The sequence below is a fragment of the Erythrolamprus reginae genome, chromosome 2, assembly GCF_031021105.1.
Source record: "Erythrolamprus reginae isolate rEryReg1 chromosome 2, rEryReg1.hap1, whole genome shotgun sequence".
NCBI lineage: Eukaryota > Metazoa > Chordata > Lepidosauria > Squamata > Dipsadidae > Erythrolamprus > Erythrolamprus reginae.
Window position 1 is genome coordinate 127,004,757 of NC_091951.1, and position 16,585 is coordinate 127,021,341.

Genomic DNA, 16,585 nt, shown 5'->3' on the forward strand with positions numbered 1-16,585 from the left:
ATATTACCTCTGAATTAAATCTTTCTAAACTATTCCTGTACATTCATACATTTTCTAAACTACAATTCCTTTCTTGGATTTTCCATCCATTCTTTTCACACATCATTTTTAAAAAAAACTTGGATTGATAGTAAAAAAAAAAATTTTCTGACTAATGTAAGTTCAAAACCAAATGGAACAAAAGATTTCAGCTCCTGTCAAAAATATGAAAAAGTACTACTTTAATAGTAAAGTGAACCTGGAGATATCAAGAATTTATCAGTTTAATGCACCAGGACAGGCATGAGCAATTTACTCATGTCAATAAGAGCTGCAGAGAGCTGTGGTGGCACAGTGGTTAGAATGCATATTTCAGCCTAATTTTGCCGACTGCCAGCAGTTCAATTCTCACCAGCTCTATCCGTATGAGAGTGATAAAATGAAGACCCAGATTGTTGGGGCCATATGCTGACTCTGTAAACCAGTTAGAGAGGGGTATAAAGCACTATGAACCAATATATAAGTCTAAGTGCTGTTACTATTAAACAGGGAGAAGGCCGTGTAGTATACATCCAAAATCTTGCCAGCAGTATGAGCTCTAGTGAACTGAAGAAGCAATTTGAAGTGTTTGGAGAGATTGTTGAATGTTGCATTTTGACCAAGAATAAAAGGTGAGTTTTCTTTATCTTATATTATATCTTAAATTCACTCTGGCTGAAATAATGAGTATTTGTAAATTAGCTAATTTACTCTATGATTAAAATTAAAATCGGAATCCAAAGTTCAGTAGCTGGATCATTCTTGTTCTTTGGGAAAACATCTGTTCTGAGGCCCCTGTGAACATAAAGGTTAAGTAATAATTGAACTGGTGTAACTATTAAGAAGTAAGTTAAATAAGTTAAACATTTTGTTAGTTAAATATGCATAAGGATTGCAGTGTGAAACTCATTCTTTCCTCAGTTGCATCATATTTATTTTGGCTAAGAAACTGCCATTAAATTCCCTCATCATTTAACAGTGCTGTATTGCAAAGAACAGGGGTGTCAAACTCCCGGGCCACAGGCCAGATGTGTCATGCGCTGGCCATGTCCATGCCCAGGTTAGTGAAGGGGAGGGATCACGATATGTCACCATTGTGATGACAAGAGTTTGACACCACTGGCATAGAAGGTGCAGCACTTCTTGAACTTTACAATAGACTACTACTTAGCATATGCATATGCAATTCTCCGTACTGAAGGAGTGGGTCCAGCAGTCACATGGGTTGCTCCTGTCCAATCCGTTGGAACTGAGCCTAGTATTAAAAAAGACTGCTGGATCCGCCCCTTCCCCAGAATTCGCTCAGTTCGCATCCTCGGATGTGTGTGAATGCTCGTTCCTCTCGATAAAACACCTTCCCTTCGATCTCTCTTCAATAGCAAGTAAGATTTTTCCATTACTCAGCTTGCCGGCAGTTTTTTTCTCAGCCCTACAGGGCTTTGAGTTGGGGGAGAAGTTAGCGGCTCAGCCATTTGCGGTTTTTCCCTTCGTGCTGCAGCCGCGGCCGGTTTGTTAATTCCGGCCTTGGAGGTCCTGCCGTGAGCAAGCTTTATTTTTTTTCCCAACTAATTAAGGGCTATTTACCTCCCGCGGTGTGGGACTTGTTTTGTCTCCCGGGCTTAGTCGCTCCTATTGCAAATAACGGAGCAGTTATTTTGGCGCCAAGGCTCTGACGCCCAGTAAGTTGCACTTTCGGTTCTGCCCTAAGGGGTCGGCCATTAGTGCCTACAGCCCGCCGCCTGACCCTGGAGTCGTCGCTTTGAGTTCCCTCGGGCCTATTCTCCACGGAAGTGGCCTCCAACCAGTGTGCCTTGGTTTTTCTTAAAGTTAAGTTAGTGAGGCCTGCCACGCTGCACTTAAGGACAAGAACTCTTGGTATCGCCCAGGATTGCCTCTTAAGGCGCAGCTGCTCCTGGGCCTAGGAGCAGGGTCACCTATCCTCTTGGGAATTCCACAAAATAATTCTTCTCTCCCCTATTTTTTGGCTCAAGCCTTGTCTTCTGTAATTGCTCAGACTATGGCTTCCCTTCCCAAGAGAGGCACTACCAAAGGTTCCAAAGAGGTTAGGCCTACTGGTAATCCTTCTGAGCTTCCCCAGGCCTCTTCCTCCTCTTCCTCAGGCTCTCAGTCTTTAGCCAAGCCCACTAGGGCTGAGAAGAGAAGGGACCTAGCCCTACAAAAAATACATGATAAATCAGCCAAACGTTTTAAGGTGCAGGCCCAAGTGCATATCAACCCTACCCCCCCGGAGGCCTCTAACCTGCCTCCCTCTGGGGTACCTGTGCTATCCCTGGATGAGCCAAACCTAAATCCACCCCAACCTAACCTATGGGGTTTAGGTCCAGAGGAGCCAGATATTACCGAGGATTTCCCCCAGCCAGAACCTGTTCAGGGCCTCAGGGATCCTCAGGCTTTTCCGGCTGATATTTCTTCCTTGCCACCGGAGTTTCAGTCTATCTTGACTATTCTGACTAACACTATTGATGCTAGACTCTCATCTTTAAATGTACCTCCTCTGTCTCATCCTCCCCCTCGCTCCTCCCGTCCCGTGAGTTCTTCTCCTTCCTACAGAGCCCCAGTCATGGAGGTCTCTGACTCCTCTCAGGAAGAGGATGAGGACGTGGATGCAGAAGAGGATGATGACCCCTTTCAGCGTCTGTCGGAGGATGAGGAATCTCAGATTAAGATTCCAGCCCCAGCTGCTATTTTCCCTTCGCAGCTTTTCAAATCTCTCCTGCTAAAAGCTAGAGTATCCACGGGGCTAGCCGGGCAAGAGAAGCAAGCTACTCCTTCCACAGACCCCCCAGAGGAAAATCTTCCTTACTTCATGGAGGAACAGGAAGACAATGAGGTAATTCCTATGCCCAAGTTGTTTAAGGATGCCTTGCTTAAACAGTGGGACCACCCAACCATAGGCTTCACTCCCACTCCCAAGGACAAGAAGCTCTACAAGCTCTCCCCCTCCTATGAGGAACTCCTAACATGTCCCAGGCCAGATGAACCAGTGAAGACGCTCCACTCAACGGCTGCCATGCCTGGCGAGGCAGAGGAGGTCCTCCGGCCAGAGGACAAACGACTTGAACAAATGCTCAAAAGAAGTCTCCTTGCAGACTCATGGGCCATTAAGAGTGCTGCAGCGGCATCCTTCTTTTCCAGAGCTATGCTCTTATGGCTTCGTCAGCTCCAACTACACCTGCCTCCAGATGACTTACGAGGCCAACAGGATTTCAACAAAATTTTCGCAGCTGCCCAATATATAGCAGATGCTACTCTCCAATCTTCCAGATTTGCAGCCAGATCAGTAGCAGCCTCCACAACGGCCAGAAGGCTTCTATGGCTCCGCCCTTGGCAGGCGGGGGTAAGACAGAAATGGCAGTTAGCTATGGGTCCACTGAAACGTAACCTCCTCTTCGGAGATCTTCTGGACCCTCTCCTTACGGAAAACGCAGACAAGAAAAAGGTCTTGGGACCTACCACCAAGAAGGCCCCGAAACCGCAGTCCTTTCGGCGCACCGGGCGTCAGCAGGATCAAAGCTTCGCATTTCACAAGAGCCCAGGTCAGTATTCCCCTCGCTTTCGATCCCAAGCTAGAACCACCAGGGGCAGAGGGTCCCGCTATCAGAGAGGATCCTCTACTACCAGAACTTCCAAAAGAACCAGATGGTAAGTTTTCTCACCTGCCTATAGGCGGTCGCCTAGCCTGGTTCTCTTCCGCCTGGCACCGCTCTTGTAAGGACCCCTGGGTCATTGACACAGTGGAAAGGGGCCTAAGGTTAGAGTTTATTTCTTCTCCCCCTAACCGTTTTATTTCTTGTCCCTCTCCCAGTTCCTCTCCATCTCGTATTCGAATGGAGGAGGCTATTTCTCATTTGTTGACTATTAGAGCTATTCAACCGGTCCCCTCTCTCCAGAGAGGTTTAGGCTTCTATTCCATCCTCTTCATGGTCCCTAAGACTTCTGGAGGCTGGAGAGCCATCTTGGACCTAAAGAAATTAAACCGCTTCATTAAATATAGAAAATTCAAAATGCACTCCCTATCTTCCATTTTATCAGCTCTTCATCGAGGAGACTTTATGGTGTCTCTAGATCTCACTGAGGCCTACCTCCATATCCCCATTGCCAAGGTCCATAGGAGATTTCTGCGCTTTGCCTTTCAAGGCAGGCATTTTCAGTATAGAGCTATGCCTTTTGGGCTCTCCTCAGCTCCCAGGGTTTTCACTAAACTCTTGGGATCCTTGGCGGCTCATATCCGGGCCTCTCCCATTCATATTTTATGTTATTTAGATGACATTTTAATTCATGGTAATTCCAGAGCTGGTGTAGCTGCAGACCTCTCCTCTACCATGTCGGTTCTACAGAACCATGGTTTTTCCATAAACCTTAACAAGAGTCATCTTGATCCATCCACTTCCATCCTGCATCTGGGGACTATCATTAATTCCGAAATATCCCAGGTTTTTCTCTCCAATGAGAGAAAACGCAGCATTTTGGATCTCATTGCTCGCATCCTGCCCCAGCAATCGGCCTCCATTGTCACCCTATCCTCCCTTTTGGGTAAGATGGTGTCATGTATTGGTATTGTTCCCTGGGCCCGCCTTCACGCCAGGGAACTTCAATGGCTACTATTACCATTTCAGAGATCAGGCCACAGCAACTCGAACCGACGCATCACCATCCCACCGACGGTTCGCAGATCCCTCAAGTGGTGGACTTCTCCAGCCCTAGACAAGGGATCCCCCTTCCGGTGTCCCGACCAGTTTGTAGTCACCACAGATGCCAGCCTCTCGGGCTGGGGAGCCCACGCCCAAGGTCTTTTAGCTCAGGGCACATGGTCACCGGAGGAGGCTTCCAAGCCCATCAATTGGCTAGAATTAAGAGCCGTGTCTCTAGCTCTAAAGCAATTCCAACCTCACATATCCAACCAACATGTGCTGATTCTCACCGACAATATAGCCACCAAAAGCCATATTTGCAGACAGGGAGGCACAAGATCCAAGGCCCTCATGAGGGAGGCCCTGAAGTTGGGTCTTTGGGCAGAGAAAAATCTCCAATCGCTTCTAGCCGATCACATCTCGGGGAGCCTCAACGTCCAAGCGGACTGGCTCTCACGAGCCACCATAGATCCAGGCGAGTGGAATCTCCATCAGTCACTGTTCCACCAAATCTGCCTCAGGTTCGGCCATCCAGTGTTGGATCTATTCGCGACCAGAGACAATACCCAGCTTCCCCGCTTCATCTCCAGGTTCCCGTCTCCGGGAGCGGAGGCAGTCAATGCCCTCAGGAGTCCTTGGCCTCCAGGCCTACTGTATGCCTTCCCTCCAATTCCAATTCTGCCAGACGTGATCAACAAAATCCTCCTGGAGAAAGCACGTGTAATCCTGATTGCCCCTCACTGGCCTCGCAGGCCCTGGTTCGCGGACCTTCAACAACTGTCCGTCCAGGACCCCTGGCGACTCCCCGCTTCGGAGGATATGTTGCGGCAGGGGGCCTCCTTCCATCCGGATCCAGAGTGGTTCCACCTCACCGCCTGGCTGTTATCCGGAGGGACTTAGACCTGCGAGGGTATGACCCAGACACAGTGGAAATCATTCTGAAATCTAGAAGGGGGTCTACCAATCGGATCTACGACCATACTTGGTCCAAATTTCATCAGTGGTGCTCGCAGGAGGGCTTATCCCCCCTGTGTCTTCCCATACACAGGATAATCGCCTTCCTTATGAAAGGTTTTCACCAAGGTCTCTCTACCAGCACCATCCGCCGCCATCTGGCCGCTATCTCTTCCGTCTTGGCGGGGCCTCGCAGGCAGCCCCTACGCTCCCTTCCAGAAATCCAAGAATTTCTAAGAGGAGTGGCCAATCTCAGGCCTTCTAAAATCCACAGATATCCAACCTGGGACTTGCCACGGGTTCTCCACTCTCTTACTCAAGCACCTTACGAACCCCTGAACTCTGCGTCCCTCAGGTACCTATCCTTCAAGGTAGCATTCCTGGTGGCGATTACTTCCGCCCGACGCATATCTGAGTTGGCAGCCCTTTCTATCAGACAGGACCTCTGTCAGTTTCATCAGGATAAGGTGGTTCTGCGGCTGGACCCCACCTTTCTACCCAAGGTCAGTTCCATGTTCCACAGATCTCAGGATATCGTTTTACCTTCTTTCTGTCTCCAACGAGAGCATCCCCTGGCGATTAGATGGCACACTCTAGATCTCACTAGAGCGCTAAAGATTTATATCCAACGCACAAGATCCATCCGGAGATCTGAAGCACTCTTCATAGCCTACCATCCCAGATCCTTGGGATCCAGAGTGTCTTCCACAGTAATAGGTCGTTGGATCAGAGGGGCCATCTCAAAGGCCTACGAGACAGCTTCCCTCTCCATTCCAAGGAATATTACAGCGCATTCCACCAGAAGTGCTGCCACATCTGCCGCTTGGGCGACTCAGGCTCCGTTGGAAGAAGTCTGCAAAGCAGCCACTTGGGCCTCGCCAAATTCCTTTATAAAACACTACAAGATTGATTTGTACGCATCAGCAGACGCTGCCTTCGGAAGAAGAGTACTCCAATCCGTTATCTCTCACGATAGCAATGTACTCCCACCCTAGGGACCTATCTCTTGGGTATGTCCCATGTGACTGCTGGACCCACTCCTTCAGTACGGAGAATAGGCGTTGATTGCTTACCTGAACGCCTCTTCTCGTACGGTGAGTGGGTACAGCAGTCACTTCCCTCCCTTGTGTGGTCTTCTTTACCTTCTATTCTAATTTCTTATAACACATGAGAGTTGAACATTAAAGAGCTTCACTACTGAGCCTAGTCTACGGATTCGCGAATTCTGGGGAAGGGGCGGATCCAGCAGTCTTTTTTAATACTAGGCTCAGTTCCAACGGATTGGACAGGAGCAACCCATGTGACTGCTGTACCCACTCACCGTACGAGAAGAGGCGTTCAGGTAAGCAATCAACGCCTATTTAATTCTGTTAAATTCAGAAGCAGATTGATTTTGGAGTAGTTCAATCCAAGCTTGAAAATTTTGAGCTCAAAAATCTTATCTGTTTCAACTGAAACTATCTGTTTCAAGTGAAAAACTGAGCATGCAAGTTAAAAGATATCCTTTGTGTGTGTGTGTGTGTGTATGCACATACAGTTAGTCCTCGACTTAACAATAGTTCATTTAGTGACTTATGACCTTTTTTTCACACTCACAACCAATGCAGCATCGCCATGGTCACATGATCAAAATTTGGCTGCTTAGCAACTGACTCATAGTTGCAGTATCACCTTTTGCAGCCTTCTTACAAGCCAAGAACAGGGAAGCCAGATTCAGTTAACAACTGTGTTACTAATTGAATACCTGCAGTGGTTCACTCAACAACAGTGGCAAGAAAAGTCGTAAAATGGGGCAAACCTAACAACTGTCTCACTTAGCAACAGAAAATTTGGACTGAATTATAGCCATATTCAAGGACTGCCTGTATACTGTACATACATACATGCATACAATGTTATTTGTTTTAGTGGGCAAATCATTTTTATTCCGTGTCTCTTGTCTGTTGCAGATTTGTATTTATATAAACAGGCAATATAGCAATGCATGTTATATTGTGTAGGGGGAAGGTCAATGTTTTGTAGGCTAATGGCTGTTAACTTTCCTGAGTGGTGTGTAAGTGGAAATAAAAATAATAAATAGCCTGTCGGGAGTGTTCTCTTCCAAGGCAGCTGGGAGATGCCAATGTAATCACTGCAGTTTGATTAATAGACTCTTGGATCCTAATTCCTATAAAGTTTGCATGAGATTTAAACGAGACGCTCTGAGCTCCTGTTGGAGAGACATGGAATAAAAATGATGACAAATAAATAACACCGCTCTGTTGGCTATGTTGGCACTCCCTCTTTCATTATCCAGGGGAGATAAATACGGTGTCATCACATACCGGTGTTCTGAGCATGCTGCCTTGTCATTGAAGAATGGTGCTTCTCTGTGGAAAAGAAATGAGCCATTGTTCCAGCTGGCTTATGGTGGCTTTGGACACTTCTTTTGGACCAGATTTACTGATTTGGGTAAGTCAGCAATCATCTTGGCCTGTTTCCTCAAAATGGATCTGGTTTGGCAAGCGTAGTTGTACTGAATTGGATTCATATACTGCAGGGTTCCTAAAACCTTGGCAGCTTCAGTTCCCAGAATTCGCCAGGAGGCATCCCTTTCCTTATTTATTATCAAACAAAATTATATGGCCATCCAACTCACACACAGTGATCCTGGTATGGATATTAATGATGGTGGACACTAAAAAATCCTAAACATAAAGTCTACACAATCCCAATAATCATTATTTATACATTTTATTATCTATATTTAATATTTATTTACTATTTGATACATTTATTTCTATTTATTAGCATTGTGCTTTCTTTATGCAATCAGAGATAGTGAAGAGGATATTCTCCTGCCAGAGATGACTGAATCAGAATACCTATCTTGAATCACTCACATACACCAGTCATACTAATCCACTGATTATTTAACTACAGATACTGAATTAACGAGAATTGATCAGATATATGCAACACATTAAGCCATGAGTCAGTATTTGCAATAATAGCTGGGTTTGTGCCCATACTTTATTAAAACCAAAGAAAGCAGATTAAACATTCCAAGGATTTTTATATTTGCTCATTTTCACAGACCACAAAATTTGATTTTAATTTATTTTCTTCCATTTTAATTAAAGCCCTCCTCCTCTGAAAGGGGCAGACAGCAACTATTGTAATTGAAGAACATTTAAATTAATCAACCAACTGTAATCATAAAAAATAGCACCCAGTTATTAAATCAAATATAACGCAATCACCCAAAATAGCAATATAATTGGGAGGAATGAATTATCCAATGCAGGCCATTTTTAACAGCTTCCAGACAGATTGTGGCCAACCCTTTCTCTTGAAAGACAGTTTGGTTCCCTCAGCCAAATGGGTTGTGGCCCATCATATTTGCTGATCAGCCTCTTTAGTGTCCTCTACTCATGGTCATTAAATCCTTCCATTCCAGGAGGAAATGGAGATTTAGAGGTTTTCCATGTGACTTGGAAACTTTAGCTGTAATATAAACGACTTAGCTGATCTTCTTGGGACCATACAAGTAGTCTGTCATTTATTCCTCCCTCCCTCCCTCCCCTTCCCGTCCTCTTTTTGACAGCATTTATCTTTTCTCTATAGCAGATTCCAATACAGATGAGTCCTCTCCAACTCCAGTAAAAAGCAAATATGAGACCATGGATTTTGACAGCCTGCTGCAGGAGGCCCAGGAAAGTCTGCATCGGTAACAGCCTTAACCTTTGAGGAATACCTTAATACCTCAGTCAAGGCACTTCCAATATGTTTACGTTTTCAAGAAATGATTAAATATATAATGAGAGAGAGAGACTGCTGACCCTTTAAATTGATGTTTACATTGAACAAGCTGCTTCTGTCTGTGAGTTCCCATGGTGTTGATGTTCCACTGCCACAAGTTAGTATCTCTGCTTCTGATTGGTTGTGTTAGGATGAGCCTGCAAAAGCCTTCTGTCCTCTTCTTGTCCAATCCCCTTTCTCTGACTGGTCCCATTTCCGCCGTGGAGTGGCAGCTGTGTTCACCATAACTTTTATTTCATTTTTGGTCTGTAGTGTGTGATTATGAAATTGTTAATTGTGAATAGAATCAAGATTGTAAACTAATTTTTAATAGAAGAAAGAAATATATACTTATAATGTATTTATGGCTCAGATGTACTGTAATTCAGATTTATTGTACCGCTTCCTTGATTTTTAACTATGCACTGTAATGAGGCACTTGCCCCTCAGCAGATGCAGCCTTTCCAAGATGGTTCCCTTCAGTGAGTGGCTCCTCTGAAAATCGTAACAAATCTGCTTGTCCTTGATTAGCCTGGGGGTTATTGAATGGCAGTGTGGATAAACCATTATTTCCATTTGTCTGGACTGAATGCTGGGATCTCCACTCCTTATTCATTCGCTGCATGATACATGGCAATCTCTGATTCTGCAGTCCAAAGCGGGCTCCAAGTATTTTCCTCAGATGGCAAAAGATTAAATCAAGTGAAAAATGAGAAGTCGACAGGGTATATTCTCCTCTCTTCTTTCATGCTGAAGTGATAAGATGTCCTCCTAGCCAAGTAAATGATACATGAGAAAAGCCCTGCTAAAGTCTTATCTGATCAGCATCCTGTTTCCATGGAGCCACCAGATACTTTTCAGAAGCTCACGAGCTGCCCAAGAAAGCAGTTAATCTAGTACAAGTCGTAATCCAATGCCATTGCTGCTGAGTTGAGACATATATAACAGCCATTATAACCAGTAGCCATTGGCCTGTTTATTCTACATGTAAAATCTCTTGTGGGATAAAGAAGATTGGAAAGTGAGCCAGAAGAGTTAAGGTTCCTAAGCATTAGACTCCACCATCAGAATAGCCATTGTTTCATGACATTACCATAAAGTCACAAAGGTAGAACCGCTTATTTAAGTCATATCTCCAGTAGCCTCAGGAACAGGAATAGATTTCTGACCATTCAACCAAAGCAAAAGCTCTTGCCTGATGGATAACCTGGGTTTGTTTGCAAGACCTAACAGAAAAATGGTCAAAACCATCCTTGCACCTTGACCCCATCAGCAGAGTTTCTCTGCCCCACTTTAAATCTGCTCTCTGCCTGAGTAAATTTGAATAAGCCATACTATATAATATAGCCAGTAGCATACAGTAACTGTATTCTTTTATTATTGTTGTTCTATATATCTGTCTACATATTCCTTTCTTTTGATTTGCCTATGGCTTAGAACTCTACTCATTGATCAGCTTTTCCTAAATTCAAAATCCAGAGAAGGGGATCGACTGTGTGTAACGTAGGCTGATTTAAACAAATGGTTTCTGGAGAAAGAGGCTGTTTGACGAGGGTAAATACATATAGAGACCTCATGCTCATACAGTACACTATACCAAATGCATCATTTGCCAGATGCAATGCAGCTGCTCTTGTGCTAATTCACTTCCAGCAAAGGCTGGGGAGACACTAAATAAGCAATAGGGACACCAAGAGAGCACTTTCGAGTGGGGACCAAATAACATTGCGAAGTCCACCATCAGTCACCATATCCTTATTCTGTTCTTCACAAAGATGAGACCGATGGGGTTCAGCCATCCCATGTAGATAAAATACAACAGCCTTAATTCTATCAGTAGTTAGATTCTCTTCCCTTAAGGTCTCTTTAGCATCAGCACATATTTGATTTGGAATCAAAGGACAAAAACATTCTGATTCTGACCTAATTCATGCTATCTCTAATTCATGCTGTCCCAAAGTCTGTTTGTCTGAATTCTCTTGATAAGGACTGTACATATCAAAAGCACCATAAGATCAAGGAATTTCTTATCCCAGCATGAATGTTTATTTCTGGGATGCGGATGGTGATCTAGAGCTTTCATAATAACAATCCTGATTTCATATGGCAGCTAATATAATTTCCATGCTACTTGTAAAATTCACTGTCGCAATATTTTGGCTAACAATGTCACTTTTTAACATCTCTGTTTAGGAACTTATTAAAGGATTACAAGGCCATTAGATCTTCTTGTGATCAGTCCAGAACAAAGTCTGGCCAAGATGAAGTATCTGCTATTGACAAGTGCCTCATTGTAGCTTTGCCTTTTCTGTCCTAGTATTTCCTTACCACAATGATGTTTACATGTGATTGCTATAGAGCTTACTGTAGAATGTACATAGTGACACATTTAGGGTGGGTAGGACTGTCCTGTCCTGTGCTGTACTGATGTTTTCAGAGAACAATCAAAGAACAACAAAAATAATAATAACATCCACCCCAGCAACTAGTAAGTGGAATTCTTCCATCTCCTGACTTGGTTACAAAAGATATCAAAAAATTCAGAACTAAGGTTGGTCAGAGAGATGGAAAATGCATCAAATTTTAAGCGTGTTGAAAGTGTTGAATGCAGCTTTAAAGAAAGAGTTAAAACAGTCCTTCTGCTATTTGGAAGGTGCTGCTTCTAGCCCAAACTAGCTTGCAAACGTGGCTTATCTGCTTTTATATCTCAAGTTAATTTTCAGAAGCTGGACTTGCTAGTGATATTAGGGCATGCAAGACATGCTCTTTGAAAGGAAGGAAGATCCTGTAATGCACATAGCCTCTCGATCCTAGCTGTAGGGAGAGGTGCAATAAGTGATCTTTGTTTTGCCTGAAGCCTATAAAAATATATTTTTTTGTGCGAGAAACTTCACTAGGACTTTATGCAATATGCACGTATGTGCACAAACGCACACATGAATGAGAGGAAGACAATGGGGACATTGAGCCCTTCAGCACCTGCAAGTTCAGCAGTGTTGAATGTAGAACCCGAGTGGGATGGTTTGCAAAGCACGCACATTTGTCCTGGTTACAGCATATCAATACCCGCAGCTTATGCTAATTGCTATTGGAAGCACAGCTAGTTTGCATCACCCACACAGGGAGCAACGTGTGAAAATCTTTTGATCATATTTATTCTTATGGTGACTTGGGAAGTTGTAGTGTGTTGACAGAAGAATTTTAGGCAAACTCCTGGATCAGAGTACAGGAAGAACAAATGCCATCCCAAATCTTTTAAAGCAGAGCGATACACCAAAGTTTGTATGAATAAATAAGTAATGCGTTAAACTTTTGGTATGTAGAGCATTCGACTACAGTGCTCCATAAAATATTGTAAAGAATAATAACGAAAGGCTATTGAAGAACAGCCAAGTTCCATATGACAAAGGAAGTGATAAGATCAAAAGTATAAAATGCCCAGCTGTGTACTTCTGTCTCTGAATATCAGAGTACCTGAATAATAGACTTGTGATCCACTAAACCAAACTCAGACTGTCATGCTGCCTCCTGATTTTGTTCCTTGCCTAGGAGTGTGAGAGATCCCAATAGGCAACTGCAACAGTCTGTAGTTACATTGGTGAGTCAACAAATCTACAACACGACCCATTTTTCATGCAGTAAGAGAACTATTTGGTTTCCTTAGGACAAGGAATTAAGATGAGCGTTGTATCTTGCTCCAGCTACCCTTGCTGCTAATGTGTTCTGGCAGATTCCTCCTAAGGGCAGTTATATCCAGCACATTTTGATTCTCCAAGGCTAAAAATGACTGTCTGCTGCCTCTCAACTTAGGAGATTCATTTCTGAAGGCATCATGTTCCTTGCCCCTTTTATAAAAAGTTTGCTGCTGGGGTCCTTTGTGTAAAGTTTGCCTAACATTCTTCTGTCCTTGTTTTAATTATATGCATAACGCCAACACCCCCATGTTCATGGGGCAGGCCTAGCCATAACGATGAGCTATAGAACAAATCAAGATCTTGTGAGAACACATGAGAAACCAAATAAAGAAGAATCGATTGTCCAGGGTTTTTCGGAACAAAAGGGTGTATTAAGAAAGGCAATCATGAGGGAGACATTTATTTTTTTAAATAGGACTATATATGTTTGTAAGTGTGAGTGCGTGTGTGTATGAGAGAGAAAGAGAGAGAAAAATCCCTCCTAATTTTATTTTATATTTTTTAATTATTATTAATTTTTTTTTTGGAAAATCAGGAGAAATACCTTAAGGATAGGAATAAACCACAAGCCATTTATTTTCTCTCGATCCTTTAATAACGATCGCTTTATGTGAAACACGTCAATATTGATAAGTCAACTGAAAACTTTGGCAGAAGTAAGACAGCAGTGTTGTAAAGAGACTGCATAAGAAGAACTGGATTCTGTATCTTATTTTCACTGCCAGTTATTTGAACAGTTGTCTTGTTTTCCCTCTGACCTATTCTACCTCCATAAAACTGGTATAGGCTTTGTCTTTGTTTCCGTGGTGAACAACACTCAGTTTTCTTAGTAGCCCATTCAAAAAGCCATACAAGAGTCAGTATGAGTGTGTGCATGGCTGTGTTTAATGTGGCATTAATTTACTATGTGAAAATAGAAAGCAGTTTAGCATTTCCTCTGTTTATTTTTACAAGATAGTCCATGTGTAATATTCTTCACCAATGTAAGCATACCAAGCACCATTTTCATTTCCATGTTTTCTGAATTTTTTTTTCTTGCAAAGAACTATTTTTTTCTCATTTGTGCAATTTGATGGGTTTTTTTAAATAATAAATCTCTACAGTAGATCACTGGTTCCCATATAGCATTTGGGAACGGCCCTTCCGTGATATTTTTGTGTGTATTATTTCAGGTAGCTTTTGTTCTGAAGAAGGTGTTCACCCTCCTTATCAAAAACAGCTAGGGGCTTATTATGCATTCTGCATTGTATTTCTGATTAGCTGAAGAACGTGGCCTAACAGTGAGCAGCAGCAAAAGGGTATTATTAATTTATTCTAAGACAAATCCTGTAAGAATGTAATATATAAAAAAAGATGTTTTAGGGCATATGTTGAGCAAAATGGCTTAGATGTCAAAGCCTGTGTGGGAGTTCACATGATGAGCTGAGTTTCCTTATTATCCTCATGCAGGTAGTCCTTAATAGTTCGTTTAGTGATTGTTTGAAGTTACAGTGGTATTGGGAAAAGGGACTTATGACCATTTTTCACCCTTATGACCATTGCAGCATCCTCATATGGTCATGTAAACAAAATTCAGATGCTTGGCAACTGACTCGTATTTATTAGGTTTATAGTATCCTGGGATCATGTAATCAACAACCTTCTGACAAGCAAAGTCATTGGGGAAACCAAATTTACTTAGCAACTGTGTTAGTAACTTAACAACTACAGTGATTCATTTAACAACTGTGGCAGGAAAGGTTGTAAAACGGGGCAAAACGCACTTAGCAATTGTCTCACTTAGCGATATAAATTCTGGGCTCAATTATGGTCATAAATCAAGGACTACCTGTATACGGAAACCAATAAAGTTAGTTTTGGGAAGAGTCTCCGTGAATATTAGGCCAGGTTTTAAATGTCCCAGGTGTAATATTTAAATCTCACTTATGTAAATCTCTATTATTAAAGGCATCATGTTGTCACTCTTAAGATTAAGCCCAGGTAATCCTGAAAGCACGCCCGTATGATCTGCATCAATCCTAGGTTCATTTGTCTATGAGAATCATGCATCAAGTCAGCCTATGAACCATTGTGTGCAGAAAGCTGTACAGAAGTAGAAGCTGACCCATTTTTCAGTTGCGTTGCCATTGCTGCAGGCTTCTCAAATCATTTGGCAGCTTTGGAAAAGACTAGACCTCTCCATCTGCACAGAACTCTGCGTGCATCAAAATGCACCCGGACCAGTCCAGAACGGTGCTGCATTTTGAGCAGGGTCATAGCACCACTGAGAAGCAGATTTCTTATAATAGTTTTTTTTTCTTTTTTTCCATTTCCTCATGTGTCTGATACCGATTGCGAGACAAACCACTGGAAAGACTAATTTTAGTACAGGAGTTGGTGCTTTAGAAAGCATTATTTCACACAAAGATGAATTCATGCCCTTCTTTGCCATGTGTGTTTATGTGTAGATGTAAGGCAGAGCGTGTGAAGGAGGCTAAATTGATGCATTTTTTAGAGAAAAGTGTAAGAATTTCACCTAAAAGAGGGACACATTTGCTATGTTATTTATAATAAAAATTATAAAATAAAGATTTTACTGAGGGTTGTTTTTTGTTTTCTTTTTCTTTTTCTGGAGAACACTGCTAATAATTAGAAGGGCCCAATTCTGCCATGTTTTTACAGGTATTAACTAAGTGGTAACTTACTTCTGGGTAAGTAAAGGCAGCAGAATTGACCCCTTTGTAATATATACAATCAAGTTTTTAGTTTGATGTTTTAAAAGAGTAGTAGAAGATTTTAATATTTCACTTATTTTCCCCCCAGTCGTATTCTGTTTTGTCCTTATTTATGTAATATACTTTAACCTTAATTGGCATACATTTTATGCCTTTTTGTTATTGTCATTTTTTAAATAAATATTACTTTCTAGTGTGATTTCAACGTCAACCTTCTAAATAAGAGAATGTTTTCTTGTATTTTTACATTGTCAGATTCTATAGTTTCGTAGATGATTTAACCAAATTGCTCAATGTATTCTCTATATCTATCTAGTGAGTATATAAAAGTTCTATTTTAAATTATGTAAATACTTCAGAACTGGCTTCTTTTTGAGACTCCCCCATTGCGGAGTTAATTGTTTACATCACAAAGACTGTAGAATCTCTACATTCATGTACTGTAAATAGTGAAGTGATCTGCCTATAAATAAATAAACCATAACAAATATACCATAAAGTTCATTGTGTTTAGTTTGATTGTAATTCTGTGTGGAATTGTACATACGCTCAATGAGTGGTTCAAGTCATACATTTCTGCATTGGTTAAGCTACTACCTATGGTTTGCAATATACAGAGCTACAATGTTTTATATGACTCCAGTATGTTCAGTAGAACTTACTCTCAGTAAGTATAAGATTAACTGCTTAATTTTAAGGCCTGTGGTTATCCTGACTTTGCTCTCCAATTAAATGTTTTTATGTTGAGTGTTTTTACTTTCGTGACATGCGA

General features: G+C 42.3%; 1 protein-coding gene across 2 annotated transcripts in view; it reads left to right on the forward strand.

The window, feature by feature from the left end:
- PPARGC1B (PPARG coactivator 1 beta) overlaps positions 1 to 16,312 on the forward strand; it is a 149,962-nt gene extending 133,650 nt beyond the window's left edge. The window contains exons 10-12 of one of the 2 annotated variants that reach the window (XM_070739449.1): positions 529 to 650; positions 7,921 to 8,075; positions 9,234 to 16,312. In XM_070739449.1, coding sequence (XP_070595550.1) covers positions 529 to 650; positions 7,921 to 8,075; positions 9,234 to 9,337 — 381 coding nt within the window. In that variant the 3' untranslated portion in view covers positions 9,338 to 16,312. Of the gene's footprint in view, positions 1 to 528; positions 651 to 7,920; positions 8,076 to 9,230 lie in introns of both variants that reach the window. The other variant, XM_070739448.1, reaches the window with a different exon arrangement.
- Positions 16,313 to 16,585: the final 273 nt, after the last annotated feature.